At 40.7% G+C, this 25793-nt stretch overlaps 1 protein-coding gene across 1 annotated transcript in view; it reads right to left on the reverse strand.

Annotated features, from left to right (window-relative positions):
* The window catches only part of cntnap2a (contactin associated protein 2a), a 133999-nt gene that overhangs the window by 2192 nt on the left and 106014 nt on the right, over positions 1-25793 (reverse strand). The window contains exons 16-25 of the mRNA XM_061265900.1: positions 23985-24141; positions 23124-23251; positions 16717-16887; positions 11938-12156; positions 9069-9305; positions 8042-8275; positions 7812-7945; positions 4593-4686; positions 537-797; positions 53-124 (exon numbers count right to left, since the gene is read on the reverse strand). Of these exons, the coding sequence (XP_061121884.1) occupies positions 53-124; positions 537-797; positions 4593-4686; positions 7812-7945; positions 8042-8275; positions 9069-9305; positions 11938-12156; positions 16717-16887; positions 23124-23251; positions 23985-24141 (1707 nt within the window). The remainder of the gene's footprint in view (positions 1-52; positions 125-536; positions 798-4592; positions 4687-7811; positions 7946-8041; positions 8276-9068; positions 9306-11937; positions 12157-16716; positions 16888-23123; positions 23252-23984; positions 24142-25793) is intronic.

Below are 25793 nucleotides of genomic sequence, written 5' to 3' on the forward strand. Positions count from 1 at the left end.
ATGAGGTCGATGCAACGAGAGGTTGAATAGATCTGATACGGGTGACGCGTACCTCCAATAATGGCTGAGTCTCTATTGACTCCATCGGGAATCACTCTTTCCTCATTAAAAGGGAATTCTGCATCTGAGGGAGAAGAAAAGATAATACGAGATCATAAATAAAAAAATGAAACATGACAGCTACTATTAAACTCTTGATCAATGGCAGATGAAAATCTATTAAAAGCCTTTCGGAATTCCGTCTACCCTCATGGGGAACCAAGTATCATTCCAAATAAATACAAATTTATATTCAGATCATTGAGAGTGTCTGAGAAACAAAATCAAAACCACTGCTGCAGTATGAGATCAGATTAAGATCGTCTAAGTATAGAAAATGCCAAGCAGACACAAAGAGCTGAGAGCTGACCCGCTTTATGGATTCTAGATCTGTGTCTAATAGCTCAGCATCCCCAAAGGCACTGTTGGCATCAGGCCCGAGCAATACTGCTGTATTTTCAATGATGCCAATCACAGTCATAATAATTCATCCTGACCTGTGTTGTCCAGATGCCACGGGTCTGTTGCGGCCGACATTGGTGGGATGGTGAGAGGTGACGTCCCGCAGTTGGACTCCACCAGTTTTCCCTGGTAAGATACCGGCGAGGCAGCTGCAGGCTGGGCTTGTTGCACAACACTTGTGCTCCTCAGTGCAAACTTGAGTGGGGCCACTCCGTTGAACTGGACCCGTGACAAGCAGCCAATGAAGCCTGGGCTGTTGTAACGCTCGATCACTACTGGGTCAACATAGCCCGTTTCTGGAAGGACCAAGGCGGACAGCTGATTAGGTTATCTCACCGTAAATGTATTAAAAGAAAAGGAGCAACATTTAAAAGAAAATCAAACTGCGTCACACACGTCTCAATATACAGTAAGTGTGTATAATATAATATATGACAATTATTGTTAAATAGGTCTGTGATTAAGTTTGATTAGATAAGAGAATGACAATGTCAGACGAGTCCATCTTTCTGGGGAGAAGAGAAAACAATGGCAGTCAGATAGAGCACAGTCCACGTTGAGTAAAGATAGTGGGGCTAGTACATAACACAACAACCACTGCTTTTGTTCTTCAATATTCAAATAATTTTAACTCTATAGAACAACAATAGAATATTATATTATTATTTTTCCAAGTTTTTGCAAGTGCACACCCAAACAGCACATCATAAAGCATGCACCCATAATGCCAAAGCGGCAAAACATGTCATGTTAGAGGATGCAATTTTATTCCCAGACGTAGCTTTGTTATCTTCATTTTCATTTTGATGGGAACAATATTGCCTATGCAGGCACACTATTGATTATGCTGCCAGGAACAGCGCTGAGCACAATCATTATCTGAGCAGGCCTCTCACAGATGTGTGCATTGTGTCGAATATATAACAATTGTATATCTGATGGCAGCAACAGAAGGGGAGGAGGGGTACCCGCTTTAAAATGAGGCGCTAAGGCTATTTGTGTATGCGTCTGAATACTAATAAGCTCAACTGTTACTCAACATCACGTTCTAATGAGACTTTGGGCGGCAACAGGGAGCATGCACTTATCAATCACTCCACATCTCGAGAATTATGCATGTTCGTGTGTCACTGCAGAAACGGCCGAGGCAGGGAAAAAGGGAAAAAAAAAACACGAGTGGAATACAAATAGCACTTAGTGATTACGAATATAAATGCACTTGCGCTTGTATGTGTTGGAGAGGCGCGGTCCTGAATACTAATGAGACAAGTCTCGTGGGGTGTCGGCATTGGTGTTGAGTAAATAGCTGAAAACGGTTTGCAATTTCGCCGTATTTTTCTCTCAGCGATTCACGTGGGAACGTTCACTAGATACTGTTCCAATATTTAGGCCAGGGGAGTCAAACTCATTTTTGTCACCGGCTGCATCTTTTATTATATACAGTATAGGCTACACAAATTTGAAACTCCAGACTAAAACTACAAATATTTTTAAAAGATCAATGGTAACAAAAATGTCTAGCAATATTTGTATTTCTTTAAAAGTGAGGACAATTTGTAATTTTAGTATTGACACCTGAAGTCAATGTGCAATTTCGGGGGCCACATAAAATGATGTGGCGGGCCGTATCTGGGCCCCCGGGCCTTGAGTTTGACATCTAAGATTTAGGCTATTTATTCACTGATCAATAAGCTTTGTAATAGTTGAATTGTATTATCCCAAATGATTGCATTGTGATCCAGCAATTTGATTGTACAACAAACCATATGTGGCCCAGCACACACACACACACACATGCACGTAATAGCCCCAAGGTCATAGAGTCAGCAATGTGACATGAATCATTAATGGTAGAAGAGAACAAGCAGGTAGGGGATGGGGAGCTGGTGGATTTTCTTTGAAGGAGCCTTGGAGATGTGGGTCAAGGGCGAAGAAGAAAGAAGGGAAGATGGAGACATCTGCAGGACGAGTTGAGAGGGAGGGTATGGCTGCGGCTGCTGTGACTGATTGATGATGGAGAGGTGGGCAAGGTGAGAGACAGATTAGGGGGTGGAAAGACGCTGTGTGAAAAAAAGATTGAAGGGAAAAAAAAATGCTCCAATGGTGAGAGAGATGAGCGCAGGGGCAGAGATCAAAATGTCGCCATGGCAACAAATGGAAGCTAATGCAGGGGTGGAATAGAAAATCAAAATGTGACTCACGTCACACATTTGGACCTCAATAATAGCATTAAAAATGTAATATTGTAGAAATCACATTATTTTACCAGGTCTCTCTGCAATGTCACACTTACACAACAAACTGACACTTGTAAAGCTAACAATAACTTTGGAGTGTTTACATAATGCTAATGCATTACAATATTCATGATACAGGTTTCAAATAATGACCTGTCTGTCACCTGCAGCAACTTACAAGTCAGAACGGTACAGTGCATTCCCGTCAAGTTCATAAATATTATTATTATTTAAATGCTGTCCGCATCGAGTCACTCAACATTATCTTCAAACGACTGCAAGCGCTCACGCAAACATGATGTCAGTTACATTGAGTCAAAGACTGAGGCTAACCTGCGTTCCTCTTCTTTCTTTCCTCCTCTTTGATAGCAGATCTCAGCACAGAATATTAGCAGGGACTTTTCACTCATCTGTGCCCTTCTCTCCTCCTCCCTCCTTTCCTCTCTCTCTCTCTTTCTGCAGTGCGGTCCTACCCCCACCCACCCTGACAGCAGCTGGCAAAAACATGGCTCTTGGAATTTACATCAACGTGGATCAGGATTCACCGGGGTTAAAAAGTGCAGCTGCAAGCATTATGTCACACACATAAAGCCTTGAGATTAGAACCACCTGGAAAATTTGGAATAATAGAAAAAAGCTTGCAAAGGGTGAATTATTGACATTTAAGCAGTTGCTCCAATCAATTTGGAATGTTGTCAACATTCATGTATTTGATTAGATGACTTTGCATAGGCAGATAAGAAAAAAGTGATACCCAAGTCCAGTCTGAGGAAGAAATAATCAATCCAATTTCTTATCGTATTGATTAGTTAGTTAAAAGACACATGAGTGAGCGTGCTGCAATGCTGCAAAGAAGACAGGGACAGATATGGAGGAGAATGTAAAGCGATGCTGTTCATTGCTTATCTGCTAGCAAGATCTCATGGGCTGCACAAAAAGCTGCCAAAGTAAGGATAAACTTTTATTCGCAAAGATAAACAAACATAAAAGCACAAGTGCGTGATTGTCAGCCCACAAAACCACTTTGAGCAGCGTATAGCAACAAATGCTGAGTCTTCCGTGGTCACAATCAATACCACTTAAACACAATTGCCCAGTGGAGTGACACTGCAAATCTCACCAGCCTCGACTTGACACATGCCACATTGCCAACTACAGCTAATTGGCCGAATGATGACAATTAAACCGCTATTAGCATTTAAAACCAAAACAATTCAGCATATCAAAAACACCAGCTTTTAGTTTAAAAAGCTCACCATTATCATTTTAGTAAATAACACAATATATACTCAGATTCCAAGTGATACTCTTAAACTAAATACAATCCATACCACACATTTTCACATTCATATCATTGTATGACTTCTGTTGTGATTTCTATCGTTGCAAAAATAGTTTGAATATGCAGCGATGGAGGAGACATCGCTCATTGTGCGCCCTAGCAAACAAAGAACCTCAAACAGGATCAGTCTGATGAATCTTTCAATAGTTTCTTTTGTCTAAGGAGGCCTCAGTGCAAAATAGGATGAGGAGGAAGCAGATGAGCATGCTGTTGTTTACAGAGCCGCCAAGCTTTCTTTTTCACGTGCTTTCTTCCTGCATTTCCTGGGTAACTAATATAAGAGTAGCATGAAAACACTTTGATGGACCATCTTAGATATGTTCAGCTACTGATACCAACAGTTTATGTAGTAGTTGTATACTGCCCTCTAGTGGATTAATCTGGGAATGCAGAATGCTGTGGTAAATCCATCCATCAACATGACTCAAAAGTAACTTTTATATTTGTATCCTGTTGCACAATCTTATAAGATCCAATAGAAGATCATATGAAAATGCAATCTCTAAACTCACCATAAACTTTGCCCAAGAAGAGGGTCTTGACCAGGTTGAACTTGGTATCCGAGGCATCTGGGAGGGTGTGGCTGACGGCTGGGTAATGATCCAACTGAAGCAGAGAGGGAGAAAAAAAAGAATGGGAGTCGGTTGTGGTTGTAGGGCCTCGTCTATTCAAATAAATAAATGATCATTTTTAAAGTCTAGGCGATCCAAAGGGGTTTTTTTCTCTTTTGAATGCACACTGAGCGCAGCCATGTTTACATGGAAGCTCATCAGTAGAGAATGGATGCTGATGGAGGGAGGGAATACAGCACTTTAATAATCCTGAAACATAATTAACTTGTTATTGCTGTTTCACAGAATTTTCTAATTATATTAAAGGCCGCAGCCAGCCGCAATTGACGGGAATCATATCAGGCCCACAAATTGCTTTCTGCGTGTGTATGTGTGCTGCTCGAGACATAAAAGATCCCCCTCATCGCCCACTGCCCCTCCTCTCCACTTCGCAATGCTTGCCAGAGGACTGCATGTGAGTTTCCACCAGGCTGCTGAATGCATACCAACAACGCCAGACGGATAAAAAAAATATGCCTTTTCTTACTTCCTGCCGTGACCAATTACATGGTAGCCAAGTTAAATTGTATTATTATGCTCATACATCCCCAACACCCCCAGATAATTTTACCACCGACACACTAAATTTGGTTCGCTCCTAAAGGTTGGTCTCGGTGGAGCATTGTGTGGGTTTTGTTTTCCAGGCTGAATGGAGGGCAGGATAATGAGGCAGGATTAAATTGTACGCCGCTTATTTACTTTTATCTGAAAAAACAAATTGGCTGTACAGTGGCTAGTCGAGGTCACAAAACCCCCAACAAAAAGGTCCACCGAGGGAAGCTGCAACCTCATTTTACCAAACTTTGTCAATTATGGCTACAATTATGTGGAAGCTATTCTTTTATATTGCATCATTTAAGCAACACAATCCCCCCCAAGCACAGATGACGCTTTTAAACGTAACTAAGGAACCTATTTAAGGTGGAGTTAGAAAAAACAAACATCTGGATTGATTAACTATGAACTCAGAATGGATTAATTCTAACAAACTTGCACCCACTAAAGTTTCAATGCACGTTATTTGTTTCCCTAATTATAACTAAGGGACAGCAGTAGTTCCATCACAGATACACCATTAGCATAGTTGGCTGTAAACAACCGAATATCATTAACACATGAACTGAAGGATTGTTCAGATCATGACATAAATAAAAAGTTCAATAGAGGCAGCAGTAAATATATGCAAAGCTATTCCGGTGGAAAGCAGTGAGATTAAACATGAGATTTCATTGCATTCCATCAAATGCACAGCGGTAGGTACACTTGCACAATCAACTAATTTTGAAAAAAAAAAAGAAAGAAATCATCCATGCAAAACCAAATTGTATTAAATTAACATGTTTATAACCGTGGTTGGAAATAGCAACAGTCACGATAATAAAAATGATTGCTGAAGTGGGCTAACATGGTGAATGTGTTTACCTAATTTTCTGACTGATGAGTTAATAACATCTCACTGGGTACTTCCTCTCAAATTGATCAAAAGTTGTTTTGATCTAATCTAAGCAGGTCTTAATGTCTTGACTAGAGGGCTCTGCAGCCTCAAGGAAACTCTCCAATTCTGTTTCAGCCAAGAGATTCTGTGTGATCAATTGGCAAACCTGCCAGTCTCACTCATCTGTTCAAGGCATCTTAAAAAATAAAGAAAAAAATAAAACCTCAGTGTAACACTTGAGGGCAGCAGACACACAGAACTGGCATCACCTTGAGAGAACATGAGGGTAGTGAAGCAGGAACATCTCCTGGTTCATATTTTACACTAGAAACATCATTTGGCACGCCACCAAACAAAAATGTCCCCAAAATATTATACTCGAAAGAAATCCCAGAAATGTACTTCCTCTGTGTGTAATCTGATATTCAACACTCAGGACATGTGAAAAATGGCAAAAAAAGTTGGAATAATATTACACGGCAATCGCAGCTTTACATTTCATTCAAAACTAAATAATAAAAGATTTAAATGAGACAGATTTGGAGAAGAAAGATATTCCCCATTCATGGCTTTATTTAAGATACATTTTTTTGTTGACGCCTAAAAAACATTCACATTAGGAGTTAAACAAGTACTTATATTTTCTACCTCCATTTTGACACACGTATTTCTACATCTGGTATTTTTATCCATGATGTGCTATGTTGAAGTGCTCCCCAAGGGTAATCAGCAGCTGCAAGAATGATATTTTGGTCAAATTGCCCTCATGTCAAGAGTATTTCACTCAAGTGTTAATTAAAAGGAGAAAGATAATGCTGCCGTAAATGGTTGTGTATGCAAAGGTTAGAGGAGCAAAAGCTAAAGACACGTTAATGTATATTTAAAAATATATAAACTTGTGAAAATAACAATTATGGCGTTTGCCACTGATTTGCAATGCTATTAAATCAACACATGGCTTCTACACTCGCCATCTAACGAGATTCAACACAGGAGCATCAATAATGAACTATTTACAAATAGAATGATGATGATGAAGGTCAGAGAGCTATCAACCAATCACAATTATGGACACCATTTCGATAATTGCAAGTTGGTGGAGTGTTTTTCTTTTTGTGTGTGTAAAGCATGTCAGTAAAGTTCCAGGACTGTTCAAAAACAAACACACTAACTTTTCCCTAGACCAGGCAATTAATAAATATGCCCACACACAGCTCTTAGCGAGGCATTTGCTCACAATGCCCAAAGCATCTGACAGTTCCTGGATGAGATATGCTGGTGCAACCTCCTTACTTATACTTCACACTTCTGATTTGAAATGTCGAGCCAATCAGAGTGATTCATTCTCACAACACCACTGTTATGTAGAACAGTAGCCCTTACATCTATCAGTATTCCCTGACTCAGCGTGAATTGAGACCGGTGTGACGGATTTATATTCACGCGGGCACGTATTGACGCGTACACACCGATCACAGCATTGCAATCTGTCTGCTGGAAGTGGATTAAAAGTGGCAGAGGGCAAGCTGTGTCGTCTTGGCAGCGGATTCCCTCAGCGACTCGACGAAAAGCAACACCGCTGACAAAAGTGGCATGTTTTGACGTGCTTTCGTGTTCACATTTATCAAGACTCGTATTAACCCGGAAGCTGAAATAATGGCACAGTGTGTTTGCACAATAACTACCTGGATGGTGAGGCTTCTGTCAACGCGAGAGATATTGATACTATGTGGTTGTCCATTGGCCAGATTCCGCTGGTCCACATCGATGGTAAATGGCTCCTTCAGACCTCCCAGGTTATAGCGGACCTCCAGAGAACCTGTGGATATACGACAATGTTGAACTGGATTGCCACGGACAGTAGGAAAAAGCAAATCATTGATTAACTAGTGTGTTTAATTAGGTCGGAGCTTACCGTTGTGCCTTAACAGCACTGCCATGTAGTCTTCGGTCTTGGAGCTGACATACATCAAAATGGCCGGTGCACTGGATGCGCTGAAACTAAACGACACTTCCTCTTTTGTCGAGTTGACTTCCTGTAAAGTCAGGTGACTCGCGAGGACCTTGGAGTCCTTCATGGCTCCTGCTGCACCATCCGGGAGGAGGTTGTACCTGACCAGTGTCCCCGTCTCAAAGAAGCCTCCAACATCTGTGGAAGGGTTACCAAATGGCATTGTGCAGTCCATCCACAAGCTGTTTTCATTCATTAAAAAAAATCTATATGCACTGTGGATTGTCAGTTTACATTCCATTGTTACACATAATTGTCGTTCAAATCTCAATTCCCCACTTGGGACACGGATGCAGGAGAGTAAAGAGAACCGGAGGAGGTGATGGGGAAGGATGAACAGAAGGGGATCAAGATTAGAGCAATAAAAGTGGAACAGATGCAGTCAGGGGAGAAAACAATAGTGCGAAAAGCAATGAGACCGAGGCGGAGGGGGGGGCATGACGGAAGAGTGACAGGAAAGAAGTGAACATGAGCAGAAGAAAAAAAGAAGCAAAAGCATGAGATGAAGGAAAGATTGGATGGATGTCACACACAAAGAGACATGCAATAGGAGAATTATCCTTTTTGTAAAAGCGCACACACACATACACACTTGTGCCATTCTTTAAGCCCCGAAATGCCTCATCGCTTGTGACAGAACTCATAGGAGGTCGTATATCACCAGACACTGTCACACAATTTTTCTTTTTTTCAACACACACACAAACAGCTTCCTTGTTGTGTCGTCACCACCCTGCCAAATCCACAGGGGGGAGGTGGGGAGCTTTAGGAAACAAATGAATTCGGGGATCTCGTCAGACTGAGCAAGCACGGAAGCTCTGACGGCCACGTCAAACTTCTTTGTGGCGCATTTTCAGACAACTCCATTTGGGAGCTGCAACATCTGATCCAAGCAGGTCGTTTCAATCCTCAGAAAGATGTTCTCGCTCACCTCTCGTGCAGAAAGGCCCGTCATAGGCGGTGGCGCTGCAGTCGCACAAGTAGCCGTTGTACTTCTCCACACACTTTCCCCCATTACGGCAATACAAGCCGTAACTGGTACAATGGCCTTGACAACCGGGCTTGACCCCGGGGGTCACCTTGGCCCTCTCATCCAGGTCAAGGGTGACACCGTTCATCCGTAGAGCTCGAATGCAGCCCAGGAAGCCTCGCTGACCCCCTGCGGCACCTGTGCACAAAGCGGAAGCAGTTAACAGGAACGCCAAAAGAAAAAACTCGCATTCGGGGTCAGCGAAGTCATTTGGAAAAATGGTAAAAGGTCTGTATTTTTTAATCGCTTTCAAAAACATTCCCATCTTCACGCCTGGAGGAACCGCTGCTGTTATGTGAATCTCTCCAGCTGAGCTGCTGTTCTTGAAATAACCTTCTGATGGTTGAAGTTTTCACTAATTGGTAGAGCCTAATGAACGCAATGTTAATGAAAATTCCACTGGCGAGTATGGATTCACAACCGCTACTAGCTCCATACTTAAACAGTCCACGTCAACATCCTCCTCAGCCTTGGGGCGTCCAAAGCCATTCATCCTTGTCCTTTTGGCCTTGTGCTGGTACTGTCTAACTGCTCATTAAAATGGACAGAGAATGAACTTTAAGGTAGTTTGATATGTGACTTTAATGACTAGAGCAATAAAGGCAATCATAAAACGACACCCATAGGTAGAGATTTCAAGTGCAATGGCAATAAACAGTCGCGTTGCTCTACGGTTAACAAAAGCCGAGGGGCATTTTAGATATTAAAATCTCTCCCATGTATCCCTCCAATTACAGACAAGTGCTATTTGCTATTTGTGTTCCTTCTGGCTCATTTAAAGATGCACGTAAATGCTTACACTGGACTATCATGTTAAGATTACTAATGTATTTTTTTCTCTTTTTATTATGATCATGTATTATTCATGTCGGGATGCAGCTGGGGCTTTTACACTCTTCCTCGTCCATTTTCTGATCCCGCATTGGATTGCAATGCACACATACTCCAACACTTGTTAATTAATCTATTTTGTGCCACTGATTGGCTTGAGGCTTCCAACACCTGTTTACCTCATTTCAAACCTCGTCTTTGATTAAATGGACACAAGGCTCGGAGGCCAATGGAGAATAGTGGACGCACGCACGCAATTTGGAATGAGATGGACCTATTGGTTCGAAATACCAAATTTAAAGCCTCAAAATAATCCACAGGAGATGACATCATAGAAAGTCTCATTTGGCAACACAGGATTTGATATCTGCGGCTTCGCAGCGACGTATTGAAATGAAGCGGCATTTCGTAAATTCCTCACGTCAATGTTAGGAAGTGCAGCATGAATCCAAACAAGTATCGTATTCATTCTCACTAATGTTCACGGAGCAACAGGTGAGATTCGAGATGGAACATCTAGCGTGCCATGATGTCTCTCACTCGGCGCGACTGACACATTTCATTGCACTCGTTAAATGTTACCTACTGTCTTGGCAGGTTTGCGAAGCTGGTTTCCCTGAGATGGGATGTTGCACACATGCAGTGAGAAGCAATGAGCAAGAGGTTGATCCGTTCAGGCAGACGTCAGGACAAAAAAAAAAAAAAATAGAAAACATTCAAACAGAAGCATGGGGAAATTAAAAACACACATTAATTGAGGCATCAAACAGATGGTTAAATGAATGAAATGTGAGAATCAGAGTTATACGCGTGTTTGAAGTGAATCGGGGAGCTAAAAGTTAACAGTGTGAAGTAAATGACAGAAGGTTGATGGTCGGAACATTCACTTTCAAAGCCATTCAAGCAAATGAACCACTGTGCAGTAAACACTAAAGCAATCAAATGCACACTGACTGAGAGGAAGAGAAATGGAGATGGCGCTGGAACACAAAAATAGGGCCGGGATTTGTTTTGCTGTGAAATGACACAAACACATCAGCACCGAGTGTATTTTCATTTCGCTGAAGCTGTTCTTCCACGCACAGCCGGACAATTCGCACAGCAGAAAATGAAGCGGCGTGAATGAGGTGCCATTTGACAGCGGTTGAATTTTCTAACACTGAATCAAATTGCAAAGAGCATTTCCACCATGTCAAATCCTTTTTTTTGCGTCACTGATGCGCTCCAAGAAGCAAACTGGGACAAGGGAGGGTAAGAGGGTTACGAAAGTGGCAATTTGAGGAAATCATACGAGGACTGGAGCTCAAGGTAGGGCGACTGATTGGAATTTGGAACAATCTCGTCATCGCGTTAGTTGCCTCGGCTCATCATTTAGCTCTTTATGACTTTGCCTTCTCCGCTATTGAAGGCATAAATGACGAGGAAATAGGAAAGCACAGTGAGAGATCACATAAAAGCAAAAAAGGGAGAGAACAGATTCGGCTCATAATGAACTCAGCGTCGCTCTTTAACCAAATGTTTCATGAGTCACCGTTAAAATAAGAGATGATCTGTTAATGTCTTTGGGAGACACTCAGTGGCTCTCCTTTTATTCTATTTGAAAATAAACACGAGTCATAGCTTAAAAGCACAACGGTGACCTCACATGGTGAATATTTTTTTTTTATTGGCTGTCTGATTTACCTTCATTAAAAAGTCTTTAGCACTGAGGAATTCCCGAAGAAGCGTGTCCATGTGATTAAATATGAAACTCCAATGTGATTGAGAAAGCGGGATTTGCGTTAAGATGAACTGGAGCCTATTCGAGAATTTTGATTGGACTAGAAAAAAGGTTTTAATTAACATCAATCCATTTTCTATACCACTTGGCAAGCTGAAAAAAAAAATCCATCCAATGACAACATTTGGTTGAAGAACCTTAAGTGGTTGTTGGACTCACCCACATAGAGCTGGCTGAACAGTTCTAACCGTGTGTGCCCCTGGGCCGGCGCTGGCCGAGAGACACGGTAGGTCTGGTCCAGCAGGAGAACCGCCTCTTTGATGTTCCGCTCGGCCATTACGCGGTGCCACTGGTCGTCGTTGAGAGGCGCGTCCGATTGCACGCTTAACTCCACCGGGCCGTTCCCCACGTCGAAGGAAAACGAGACCACTTGGGGAGCTGTGTGAAGGAAAGAAATCGGTTTTGGGTGTGTCCTGGATAGTATGTCAAAATATATACATCCCAAATATACATCCCATAATGATAACCCTTTACAATAAAAGTGGCACTTTGGAAAGGCCCCAGACGTCCTCTTTTGCAGCAGTCATCTATACAGGTAAATGTGCACTCAATTTCTAATCTAATGGCTCATTTATTTCCAAGCAATTCATTTGGCTGGTATAGATTTCTGCCCGGTGATACGTGACAGATGTGGACAAGCACTAATCTCACCGGCAAGGTCGATAGGTACCAGCGACTGTTGGCTTTTGCACGACATATATTCATGTCAGACTGACTGTGATTTTCTATTTCTATTTGCCATTGGCGAAATGGCAAGGCCGGGAGCTGAAGTGGAAGCAGACAAATGCATGAAGACAAATGACAGCCAGTGTAAATTAGCAGCAGAGGAAGACAGCAAAATTTAATAGAGCACGATGACCTTGTTTGGCTGCATGATTAATTTTCATAATGACTGAATTTGTGTGCATGTGCGTAATGGAGGGATTAAAGCCAATGGGGTGGCTTCCAACTACTCGGAGTTGAAAACTTAACATTTCCACAGGAAGCCGCTGTTTTATATTTGAAGAAATCCTTTGAGTATTTGTCTTTTTTTTTTTTTTAATTGAGCCACCTGCTGAAGAATTCACCGTTTAAATCACGTGAATGGCAGCTCTCCTAATTTGTACTTCTGAGGCACCCATACATGTTTTATCTTAAAAAGGGAACAATGCTGCAATGAGGACTCTTCTTTTTTTTTTTGCAGCTGGAAAGTCTATTCACAGTTGTGATATAAAAATCCAATTTAATACACTATTCACAATGTTAGGCATGACGATGTGACTTCTGAACTGAATAAAATGGCCATATGGCAGAAGTACAGACAATGGGGAGCAACAATCCAAAAGACAAATGACCACTTGGCAGCACTACACGTATATCTTTCTGCTTCATTATAGGTTCATTTGATTCGGATATTAGAGAGGCTAATTGTGTTTTGTCGATAAGGGAAATAACGGTCTTATATTTTTTTGCAGTCGACCCATTCTGTCCTTCCAATTTCTCTCTTCTTTTACAGTTCACTTGCATTCAATTAGCCAATCTTCTATTTGGATTATCTTTCAAGACAAATGATATCACATCTAAGATGAGAGCATTAACCTATGAGATCAATCTTAAAGAAAATAGACGGCTCAGTGACAAACAGCCGGGTGTTAAAGCAATGTGACGGCCTTTAGAACACCGATTTAACGATCCTTGTTGAACAGAGCAGGTCTGCAGGGCAGTGACGAACACAATTTATTTCAATGTACAGACTAAACGTGCTGCAGGATTTGAATAATTCCATTATCTATGTATGTGCAGCACGGTAAGCTTGGCAAAAGCGAGTTATGTGATCCTCTCGATTTAATCGAGCGTGTAAAACATTTGTATGTCGGCCTTGAGAAACGCTACCTGATTGTCATCTTTATCTTCTTGTGATTTCTCTATTCATCTTTGGATACAAATTAAGAGCTAAGCGGGAAAAAAACGATCAAACTAAGCTGGCACGGATTTCAGCCAAGGCTCAACAATCATAATTTGGATCAACACCAAATTGCACACCGTCAAATACACCCACCTCCTGCATATGCCTGCAATTTTTCAGGGCCGATAAACTCAGCGGGAAATTGAGAAAAATTCAACTTATATAAAAAGACAAATAAATATGGATTTTAAGGTCAATTTACACCAAAATTGAAGTTTTTTTTTTTTCTCAGCCATTCCCTCTCCAAAACTTTGGTTATCACTTAAGAGATTTTTGGGCAACCCTGACGACAAACAAATCACATATATGACATATATAACTTTTGCACATTTAGCATTTAAAGGTAAAACTCAAGGCTCGGGGGCCAGACACGGCCCGCCAGATCATTGAATGTGGCCCGTGAAGACAAATTGTACATCGACTTCATGTGTCAAGATTAAAATTGTCTTCATTTATAAGAAAAAAGTATTTATTTGCATTCATATTTTAAAAATATTTAAACAGTTTTTACTAGTCTCTGATTTCAAAATTAATTATCCATCAGTTTGTGGCGTAGCCTATACTGTATATAACCTTGACAGTCATAATGGGCCTCCGAAAGAAACTATGACTACGACGCGGCCCGTGAAAAAAAAAAAAAAAAGTTTGACACTCCTCTTGAAGTGCATTTCTCATTTGCCCAGCTCAACTTGCCCTGTTAGAAAACTCTTAAGTGCTCTTATTAGTTCCTGCTACTTCTTTGTCATGAAATACTTTCCAGCGAGCCAGAAATTGATGGCCACTACAATTTAGCACACTTCATGGCTTGTGAGCTCTTCCCTCAACAGGGACATTCATACAATTCCCCAATCCAGTCGAGTATATTCCTCAGCTAAAATCCTGATCTGAAAAATGACTAACAATGTTCCTAACCACAGGGGCAAGAAGTGTCCACGAGTCTCAAATGCTGCATACATAGCCATGGAGATGCCCTGAGGTCAAATATTCCTGCACTTTAAGAGCCTTCCATACTCCCTCAAATCCTGTTAGCAGCAAGGCGCTCACAGTGACTCTTCAGAGCAGCCTCTCAATTATGTCCATGCCTTCTTCTTGTGACATTCAAAAAGAAATAGCAGCCACCTTTGTGTCTACTGAGGTGACAGCAATGTGTGTGCACCTGAGAAATTCGAGTTCCCGCGCTGTCATAGTCATTTTATTCGGGTCTAATGCTGGTCATTTCATGCCCAGGCTCGATTGCTTAAAATGTTTTTTTTTTTTCACCTTGCAAGAGGGCAGAGATTGAACGTGTTAATATGTGAGTATGTTGGTGAGTGTGTGAACATATACACACAGTTCTTTTTTGTGATTGCGTGTCCAACTGTGTGCAAGAAAAAAATGCAAGATGATAGCACAGCAGGGGAGAAAAGAAATCAATGTTGTGGTGAGGGGGAGGGGGTGTCTAAGGGATGCTGGGGTTCTTTGACACCCAGGCAACACACAGTTTTCTCACAAGTCAGTCTTTGGGAATGGAGACACTTTCAGAAGACAAGCAACACACTGCTTGGCAAACATCTCAGAACTTTGACGTTCAGAAGGATATCGACATATTGATATATTTTTGTCCATCTGAGATGATTTTTCTGTTCCAAAATCATTCCGCTTGGCCTCTGACTAATTAAAGGAAGCACGGTCAGCATGACCCCTTTGACACTAAATTCTCAAATCCACTTTGAAGCACATACACAGTTGTGCCAGGCATGATTAAATTGAAGATAGGGAATTTAATTGCAGTCTTAAGAGAGGGAAATCCACTGGCGCCACACACATAGTAATTACAGTTGCGGGATCATGGTAACCTTCTGCATGACATGTAAAGAGACTCCGAAAGGGGACATTGGACAGATGTCTCATTATTTAGTAGCCATCAATAATGCTCCCATTTACTTCAAACATCTGTCAGCGTTGTCTCTAAAATATTTAAGGACAGTTTTTTTATTCTGCTGCTAGAAAGCATCCGATTTTTGTTCTTTTTTTTTTTGTTGATCTGAAGCACTTTAAAGGCTCACAGGCATGCACTTACTCGTATTTAACAAGATTGAAATGTAATTGGTTCATTTAGAATATACTCAACCACATTATCTCAGTTTATCTTTTCTTCCCCTGTCAAAAATATCTAATAATAATAAAACAAAATAATAATAATCCTTTTTATTTATAATGGCCTTTTCATTGCAAGATCTCAAAGGGTAAAAATGAAAAAATAAATAAACAAGGCACACAGTTTCATTGAAGAAAACATACGTCGCTTGGCTTGAGCTCGGCAACGAAAAAAAAAAAAAACTTGTCACTAGGTTGTGTCATTAGGGTGTTTGCTTGTCTTATCCAGGAACTATGGGATGGCCGTGGCATGGTAAGCAGGCATGTTGTGACGTTTGAAACAGCCACAAATTGTCCTGCCACAATACTCACCTCCTCCTCTTGCGCGCTGAAGAAAGCAAATGCCTTCAAATCTTTTTGTACAAATGCCAGTTGATTGTCAGGCACTCACTGAAAACTTGTCGAGCGGATTTTAGGTTTGAAACATCTTTTGTGACACTAGTTGCAGAATTTTCCCAACACATATTGTTGTGCTAGATTTCCACTACCAGAAAACACATCTGAAACAAAAGATGTCGTGACACACTGACATAGAACCTTATTATTTTTGTGAGAGGGGACGTTTTAACACAACTTGTGAAGTAGATTTCACCGTGGGTGAAAATACACACAATTAAAGTGACAGGGGCTGTGTGGGTGGGCATGTGTGTCATCTATGTAGGAAAATCTTTGAGAGGATGGTGTGCCTATTTGCCTTTTTTTTTTTTTTTTTGGGTCTGTAATTTAAAGGAAAATAAAGCATGTGTTTCTGTGGAAAACACTGATTGCATGAAGTCGAATTTTAAAATGCAAAAAACCATTTTACATACCATCACATACACCACAGGAGGAAAATGTGCAGAGGAATAAAAACTTACATTTCAGCTCCAAACGTATGAAGTCTGTGTTGCCAAGGTTTTCCAGGAAGACCCCATATGGTGCGCTGGTCTTGAAATAGAACGAGATGTCAGCACTGGTCTCTCCCTGGAAGGTAGCAAAGTGAAGGTAGGATGACGGGGTGGTGAATGAAGCGGCGTTCCAGTAGTTGTCTGTAAAAGAAAAAAACAGAGGAATAGATTTAGTCCCCCACAATTATCTATTTAATGATAAATATATGAAGGTTTGAATTTAAATATCCACATATAAAATTGACTTGATTGAAATCTGGCTTATATTATTCAAAAGCAATTATGTCACGTCTATTTCTTGATGTCCCGCAATAAAATGATTCCATCATTTAAAAACTTTCTATGGAGGGCTTTTAATGTAACGCTCTGCAAGTTCAGTCAAATGTAATGAACAAATGATTATAATTTAAAAAAACAGCAGCACAATCAGATAATGTCTTTTCATTCCGAATGGGGAGTCGGCGATGGGAGTTAAAGTCTGGCCCGACTTCTGATAACAACTTTTCTAATGACTTTTGATTGAAGCCGAAGAAGCGGCTGCTAATGAAGACAAAGTAGCTTCGTGCTAAACAGCTGCTGATGAATTATCAGACTGTGCTTGATGAAGTGACGCCACCGTCGCTGGATCCCTTCGCCTTGTCGTGGCTTTGTGTGCCGCTGATTGCTCAGGGGGATCTTGCGCTTCATAAAGGGAGAAGACATTTTGAAAGTATCAAAATGAAGAAGCGAATGTGATGTCATCTGTGTTTGCATTATTGGAATGTAAAACACTTTTTAATTAAGTATTGTCTCAAGATACGGAAGCTCAAGCATGTTTATGTAGGCATAAGGCAAGTTTCAAAAAGCATAGCAAGCAAACTTGTTGTCCCTGTGTGTTTGCCGGTTCACAGACTTCAGCTCTGTGCATCTGCATAAGAATGCGTGTGTGTGTGTGTTGTGCCTCCTGAATCTTTGCGATAAGTGTTCCCGCATGACATAGCTTAGGTCTCCGTTATCCTGATTACCTTGCATCCTGTCACCAGGGGCAAGGGGAGACAGCGGCTATGGATACACACTTGTACCATACAAACATGCATGGCCACCTAATATTATTTTTTCCATTATTTTTATATTGTAATACTTTTTCATCTACAGGACTATGAGAGTTATTGCCGAGTTGAGCAAATTCAGGCCGCAGAAATAAACAACTGTATTCTCACTATGATACACTATTGACATATGAGTTCAGATTTTCTGAGTGACTAAAATTTCCCCTTGATTTTCTCTGTACAGTTAAAAAATATTAAAAAAATAATAATCATGGCGCCCAACTGAAAAAGAAATCATACACACTATTTTGGACCAAAGTCATTTTCGACGACTATTAAATCCTTCTGTACTGTTCATTGACAAAATCAAACCGCCAACACACATTAGCAGAGTGGGAAAAAGTCAACGCTAGTGTGATATTGATTTGTATGCTCTGCCTGAAACGTCAAACCCGCAGCCAGAAAGAAAGGCGGCGAAAAGGCTGACAGCGACATATAGGAAGGAGCAGGAAGGACACAAGGATAAAGAAGTACAGCCTGAGGCTGAGTCACGTATCAGGAGGATGGAGAGAGACAACAAGAGGGGGAAAAAAACATGGGCGGTGATGGAGAAAGAGCTCAAAGGAGCTCAGGTAGGAGGTGCAGGAAATTTGAGTGAGCGTAAACAGAGTTGCAGAGAGGAGTAGTGTGGATGTTTCGACCAGTGTGCTATATTCATCATTTGTACTTTCACCTCGCTATGGTGATAAAAGCTTTTATGCATGGGATTGTCTTATTTCTGCTGAATATAAAGATAAGTGTGCCCCCCAAAAATTGGACATCAAGGCTTATAGATATAAGCATTTACCGGCTTCAAAAATGCAATCTTTTCAAGTTGTTTGGTGAAGCTTCTAATCTAAACTCTCTTGTGCGTGAACATTTTTCATGTTACATTTCAGCGCACAGGAAAGCAGAGTGCCTTTCAGGGAAATTCCAATCAAGTTATAAGTGCTTTCTTTGACAAGCCATTTTATCTGTTTAATTGGTTCTCAAGGTGCATACAAGAAATTGCCTTTCTGTTTGTGCTGGAGCATTGCTCAGCCAATGTAGCGTAAGCTTCATTCTGAGAAGAGGCAGCTTTGGCTTTTAATTTCTTCCCCTTTTTAAAATCTATAATATCTCATGACTTGGCATTGAGCTTCAATTGACTATTTCACTTGGTTTATAATGAATTGGACAAATTCATAATTCAAAGGGAATATTGTATTGTATGAAGGGCCAGTATAGTGATTTTTCCTGCTCATAAACCAGCATGATTTGGCGAGGAATAACAGAAAAGAAAATAGCATTATCCACACTATGTTCTCGCACCAGCAGATGGTACGGATGACTGCTTTGACCTATTGAGTCATTAGAGTAGAGATTTCCAAATACACAAACACATTAAAACTTGAAAATCATGGCGGCCATTAGGAGGTGTTCAGTGGGAATAATATAGGACAAACATAATACGCAATTATGTTTGAATCTTTATTCAGCAGCTTGCAAAGATGATAGGGTGTTAATCTATCATCATATCATATTTGCATGAATAAATGATAAACAGGTTTAAAGATTTTTTTTTAGCAAGTTTGACTCAAATTAAGGCTGTCACTATCAAATCATTTTACAACCCTATAAAAAAGACAAATTTATAGCTTTTAGCAAGCAATCCGGAGTATCATTCAATAGGAAGTGGTGAGTGGAAGGGACAACCCATTGAAATAAACCAGGGGGATTATTTTGGCAAACACAAAACTTGACACAAATTGAGACCGTCGGATATTCATCAAGCTCTACAATATGAATCCCTTTACCCATCAAGACCTCACTGTAGGAGCTTATATATGTACGATGAATACACAAACATAATTTCCTTCCTTGTTATCAACAAACACAATAGCAACGAGCCCTTGTTGTATGAGTGAATATATTATCTATTCATTATTATTATTATGTAACTGCCTCATTTATGGTCAGCCACAAGCCACGCTTCACACTGCATGTTATGACAGAATATTCACTCAATGCTTTGTATTATTTTGCACAACCCATTACCATCTATTAATATTAATTGCTGAACCTATTTTAACATAAGTAAATGTGACTAATTCTTCTCTGTCTTGCTGGGCAGGGCAATGGGTTCCATGAATGCAAAAGCATGTGCACACACTTGCTCTTGCATGCATTACACACCTGACTACACCACACGCAGACAATCATGCACCAAAAGTTTCCTTCAAAAGACATTAGTCATTCCCTGGCAGCCGAGCGTCACGCACAGTATGAGCGGCATCCATCACGTACCAAGTTGCTATTTAAATGTGACATTCCTAATATATATTTAATAGGTCCTATGTTCACATTTCTTGATCAGCAATATCTGGACATATCTCAAAGTCATTGTTATTTCCAAAGTTGAAAGAGTAAGCCAAAAATAACGGAGAGTGGTCCGTCTTTGGTAATTGTGCCGGCCATACTGCCACGTACACACACACACACGTGCGCAGATGTGATGTCATGGGTCATTTAATAATGGTTTGTTTGTATGGTGGCAGCTCCGTGATGATGAGACATTAGTAAGAGCGCGGCCAGATTGTCGATGAGGGACCCATAATGAGTATGACACCAGTAAGGAGGCAGGCCAGGTGGTTTGTCATGTTCTGCATCCTGAACAGAAGCAGGCCACTTCCTGTCGGCCATGCTGGGAGTTTAAGCGGGTGCTATTTCATCATGCGACGCTTCAGTTGTTTTTAAATGTAGTATCTCGATGAGCGTTAAAAGGTTCATATCTACACGAGCGAGGAGATTGCCGTTCCATCATTTGCTTTAGTGTGAAAAATGTGCAGTCGACAAGAAGATACACAAAGCATTATTATCCTAATGATCAAGCTGCTTTGCACCAGAGATTAAATCCATGTTTGCTTTCCTTATACTCAGGTTATTACTTTCCAGGACAAAGGTGGTGTTTTGTTACGTCAAACCAGGTTGCAAACATAACCTGGATAAAGTTTTCAAAATTCCGTTATGAATAAAAGATTAAATAGGGAAAAACATCAAACGGATGACGTGAGTAAAAATAAAAACAAACATAGAATTGAAGGCACTTTTTCAGTTTCATATTTTTAAATGGGGAATTTAAAAAGTGCAAGTTTTGTCTAGAGATTTTTTTTCCCCCCAATATAAGTTTTAATCAAGGTGTGCCGACTTATTCGACCTATTTTGGTTTCCTGCGACATTCTAAACACAGTGAGCATAGAAAAATGATTTTTTTTTATTTCGCATTAGCTAGCTACTGTACCGACATGGAAAATCCTGCAAGTGTTTTACAACTCATCCTTTGTGCCAGAGCATCTTTTCCATTATCGACTGTGAAGAGATCGTCAAGCGTGACTGATGTGATAGGCGAGTGTTGCAATTAATCAGCAGGACTGACACTCGGCAGGTAGGAGGTCAACAAAGTGCGGGAGCGCTGAGAGCACAAATGGTCAATCCTGCAGGGCAAAAGCTACCAAATCAGTGGGTGTCTTCCACTTGACCAAAAGCAAAGTTCATCTAATCAATGCACTCTGGGAGGAAGACAGCAAGGATGTGTGTGTGGCAGAAATAAAAGCAAACTTAAGCTAAAGGGAAGACATGGATGAGCAAGATCACAAAGATTTTATTCTTACATGCATATATATGAATAAATCTGGTCATCTTCAGATACATTCTTTCCCCCCCCCCCCCCCCCCCCACCCACACAGAAGTTTTCCTAAATAATAAGCAAGTGTGAGGACAAAGCTACTTAAACACTCAAATGCAGCAATGGCCCAACTGCTATGCCTGATCAGCTTTGACTTGTTCCCTCTCCTGGTATTTTTAATTAACAGCCAGTTAAACCAGTAGCAGTAAAACTTAATAGAGGTTTAACACTTTGCAAATGTTTCTAACAATGCCTCGGCGGGCAGTCCACAGCCAAGTCATTCTAATAATGTGCTATTTCTATTCCCATTAGAACAACTTGTGCTTTTCTTGAAGGTAATTACCATTACCATAGTACACAAACACAGCAATGTTGTTTACAGTATAACCACTATGAATTAAAAACATATTTTCATCTAGCCACAGCATTGATGTATAGCAAAGGGAGAAAAGTGCCAATGCCAAACAGCAATTAATTAGAACGTTCTTGGTTAGCAAACTATCAATAATTCTATCAATGATTTAAGTATTAATCTACAGTTGAGGATTTTTAATTAGAGTGCTAGTCATATTTTCTTTTGTGTTTTCCCACCATAATAGTCGACAACTTTGTTGACAATTGTGTCTTTTGTGCTTTACTTCCAAACTTGCACAATCAATATTTTGGAAACGCGTAGCATTGTGGAATTGTTCATGGTTTAAATTGCGGTGTGTTTTCCAATGTTATTCTGCCACTCAAAAAAAAAAAATAAAAAGAATTCAACTACAATCCAACCTGCAATTCAGAATTTCAAAAAGGATCCACAAGAGCAATCTTCCCAAGATGTATTCCTTCAAAGATCATGACCATTTAAAGTATGCCTTGTCGAGAAAATGTCTTCGACTTAACACCAAAACTAAGCTGCCATTTGCTAGCCTGCACCGTTAAAAGGCTTTGCACTCTGTCAACAGGAGCATTTTTAATAAGGCCGATAACAAGACTGGAGGTGTTCTTTTGATCCAACCTTTGCTGAACCTTTCACAAAAAGGTTACACAGCCATGCCTCTGCAACCAGCTGAGAATTTTGCAAGAGATAGTCTTCTCAGCAGCTTGGGTCATTAACGCACATATTTCCCCTTAATTATGCCATCGCTCCTAATTCATCTTTATGCACTAGATTGGATTTCATACCTGCCTGCGGCTAATCCCCTATGTGTTTTTCGTCTTCCAGAACAGGCCTCCTGTAAAGATGGAAGTTTATTTTAAGATCTACTGATCATTACAAAGCAGTGAATGCAGGCTTTGAGCCACAGCGGCAACCTTTAACATGCTTTGAAAGAACCTCCTCAGTGCTCACCATGAAGCGGACTTCATTTTTTTTTTTCTGTAACTTCAACATATTCACAGTGTTGACTTGATTTCAGGGAGGGCTTTCATTTAGAGTTCATGCAATAACCTTCGGCGGGTGCTTTGATTGTCGCTTGGTGTTTTTGAGTCATTCCACTTCCATGGATGCTGGGTGAAATAAAATAACTACATAGAATGAAATAAAGAACCTTTTCTTTTTTTTGGGTGGTCATTGTGTAGCCTTGTGCATGAAATGTACTGCATAAATAAACCTGCAGTACTTTTTCACTATATATGGTAACACTCACTCACTCACTCACCATCTCCCTGGCAACGTAAGGGTCCGACACTCAGCTTGGCCTCGGAACCAGCTCGGTTGGTGTCGCCCACTGCAACTTGGCTGACCGGCAGGTGTTCCTTATAAGTCAAGAGACCAGAATCTTCTCTCCTGAAGGACAAGGTCAAATTAGAATGAGTAAAGTACCAAATTAGTCAAATAGGATCCAAAGCCAATTGGGTTAGTTTATGAATAATATCCATCAGATGGCTAAAAAAAAAGAAAAGTGTTGTGTGTTTGAATACGTTACGGGTAGTGACACTCATCGTGATGCTTTTGAATTTAGACGACTACAACAGACAAACAGATGCTCAAAAAAATGGCACTATAAGTCGCTGGAAATGAGATTCATGCATTCAGTGATGGCGTAAGCCGCTTGCAATACTCAGTAATGGAGTGTGTGATCATGAAACAAAATGTGTGCTTAATAGGCCCCTTGACCTTCACTATGTGAGTTTCAGAATTAATAAAATGTTTCAAAACTTCTGAGGAAGTTTTGTTCAGGATTTCTAAGGGGTGACCTTTGTGAATTAACACAAAGGGTGAAACCTAGCCAAACAATTTACAGGTTCCCGGACCAGAAACAGCTTTGTTGATTTTTAATTTAGGAATGTCGTTTAAAAAAGTTAGTCTCCAAATCTTGTTCCAAAGATTTCCAAATAATCTCTCAGCCAAGGTCAGGCAAAATCACAAAACTAGCCAACAATTGCAATTACGTCAAGATAAACAACACAGATGAATCTCAATCTTCATTTGATGGACCTGGCAACAAACGGCTTATTTAACCAGTGATGTGTTTCTGCATTAAGCACACAATGGCATTTAACAGTACAGCCCAACTTGCCATTGCGAGTGGTCGGCGTCGCAGTTGCAGTCGTATCTGGGGTCAGTGCAGTTCCTGTCGATGCCGCAGGCACATTTCTGGATGCCAGGACCCGAGCCACCCCAATAGAAGTGCTTCTCACTGCCCCGGCCCACCCACCATGTGTAGGGAGTTCCATCTGGGGAAAGAAAAAACATCATCAAATGGTGTTACATATGATGATGTCGTCACTGAATCCCCGAAGCCAGCGAATGGACATCCGTGTTGTATCGTAGCCCACCTACTTTCTTGAAATACTACTTCTAATCCTCATTTTCACTTGAGTTCTAATAAAAACCTACTCCAGCTTTCTTAATAGGAAAATCTGAAACACAATACACAGGAGATAAACACACAAGAGTTATGTTCTAGAAAATAAAGAGCCCAAATTGAATGTATAATCTGATCCACTTTTGCTTCCTTCCCCTTGAACCGCCAACAAACATGCTAAATGTTCCCGAAGGAAATAATCTCTCGGGAAAGTAAAGCCTGGAGTGGAGTTGTCTTGGGACCCCTTTATGATGAATGTATCCATTTTTTACATTTATTTATGGTTTATGGTTTAATTTTTTAAATTTATTTATCAACAATAAGGCTAAAATAAACACATTTACGTGTCACTACAAAAGCTGAACAAAAGCTCAGTTGTGTCACGCTATGTTTGGAAAGGGAGGTACCATATTACAACAGCATATTTTTTTAAGTAACCTAGCCATCAAAAAGAAAATTGCTTCCAGACACTTGTGTCAGTTATAACCTCCCCCATGTGGACTCATTATAATACTTTCACAGTGAGGATTCCTTGGTAGGGTGTCTACGGTTGGGCCTACGGGAGCTTTTTTTCTTATATAATCAAAATATATCACCGCGTGAGTCCAATTTTCAAAAACTGACCTCACGAGTCAAAGTCAGGAGCATTTTACATAATAGTAGAGTCAGTTTAACCCCAGATGTTTTCTTGGAAACACAAATGTTTTGTCCTGTGTGCTTTTTATGTCAACTCAAATATAAACTCAATCTCATGGGCTTCGAATCAAATGAGTAAAAGATCTCCCTAGAAACACAAACATTTTCAGTGCAGTGGGGCCGCAAAGTAGTGGATCAATTCATCTTGGTCTCTGTTCTTGCTCTTTTCTTGTCTGGCTATTTGTTTGTTGAGAGCTGAGTCTTGTCACTGCTCTGCTCCAGTCACTCTTTGTTAGCCTCATATCATCTTCAGAACATTTTTTTTTCCCGTACTGAGAGCCATATTAACAGTGACCTGGGAGTCTACTATAAAGGGTATATAAGGGGCTTTTGTGCTTATCAAGTGTGTGTTTCTTTTGTACGTCAGTCCTTCTCCTCTCATGGACCATCTATTCATCATTGGACACAAAGAACCCCTCGACCCCGATGACATTTCTCTCAATCTCCATCACTCCCACATATTTAGCCCTTTCTATACGTCCTCTTAACTTTTCCTTGCTCTCTCATACCTTTTGGTTTCCGAGGCTCTTTTTTTTGCCTTTATCCGTCTCGCCATTATCTCGCCGGTTTCTCTTAAGTACGCATTTGCTCTGCCTTCACATGGGTCTCCTCGCTCCTTTGGTCAAGCTCTGTACACTGTCTGCCTCGCCTTGCCACGTTTCTTGCTTGGCATGTCATCTCTTCGTGTTTTTATTAGTCCTGATTTAATCTGCTCTTTAATCCAATTTGGCAAACCCTCAGCTCTGATCCAGATCTGAGGCTGAGTTTGAAATACATGCGGCCCTCCCCTGTCGATCCCATATGGTTTGATCTTCAAAAGGTCTA

The sequence above is a fragment of the Syngnathus typhle genome, linkage group LG19 (genome assembly GCF_033458585.1).
Source record: "Syngnathus typhle isolate RoL2023-S1 ecotype Sweden linkage group LG19, RoL_Styp_1.0, whole genome shotgun sequence".
NCBI lineage: Eukaryota > Metazoa > Chordata > Actinopteri > Syngnathiformes > Syngnathidae > Syngnathus > Syngnathus typhle.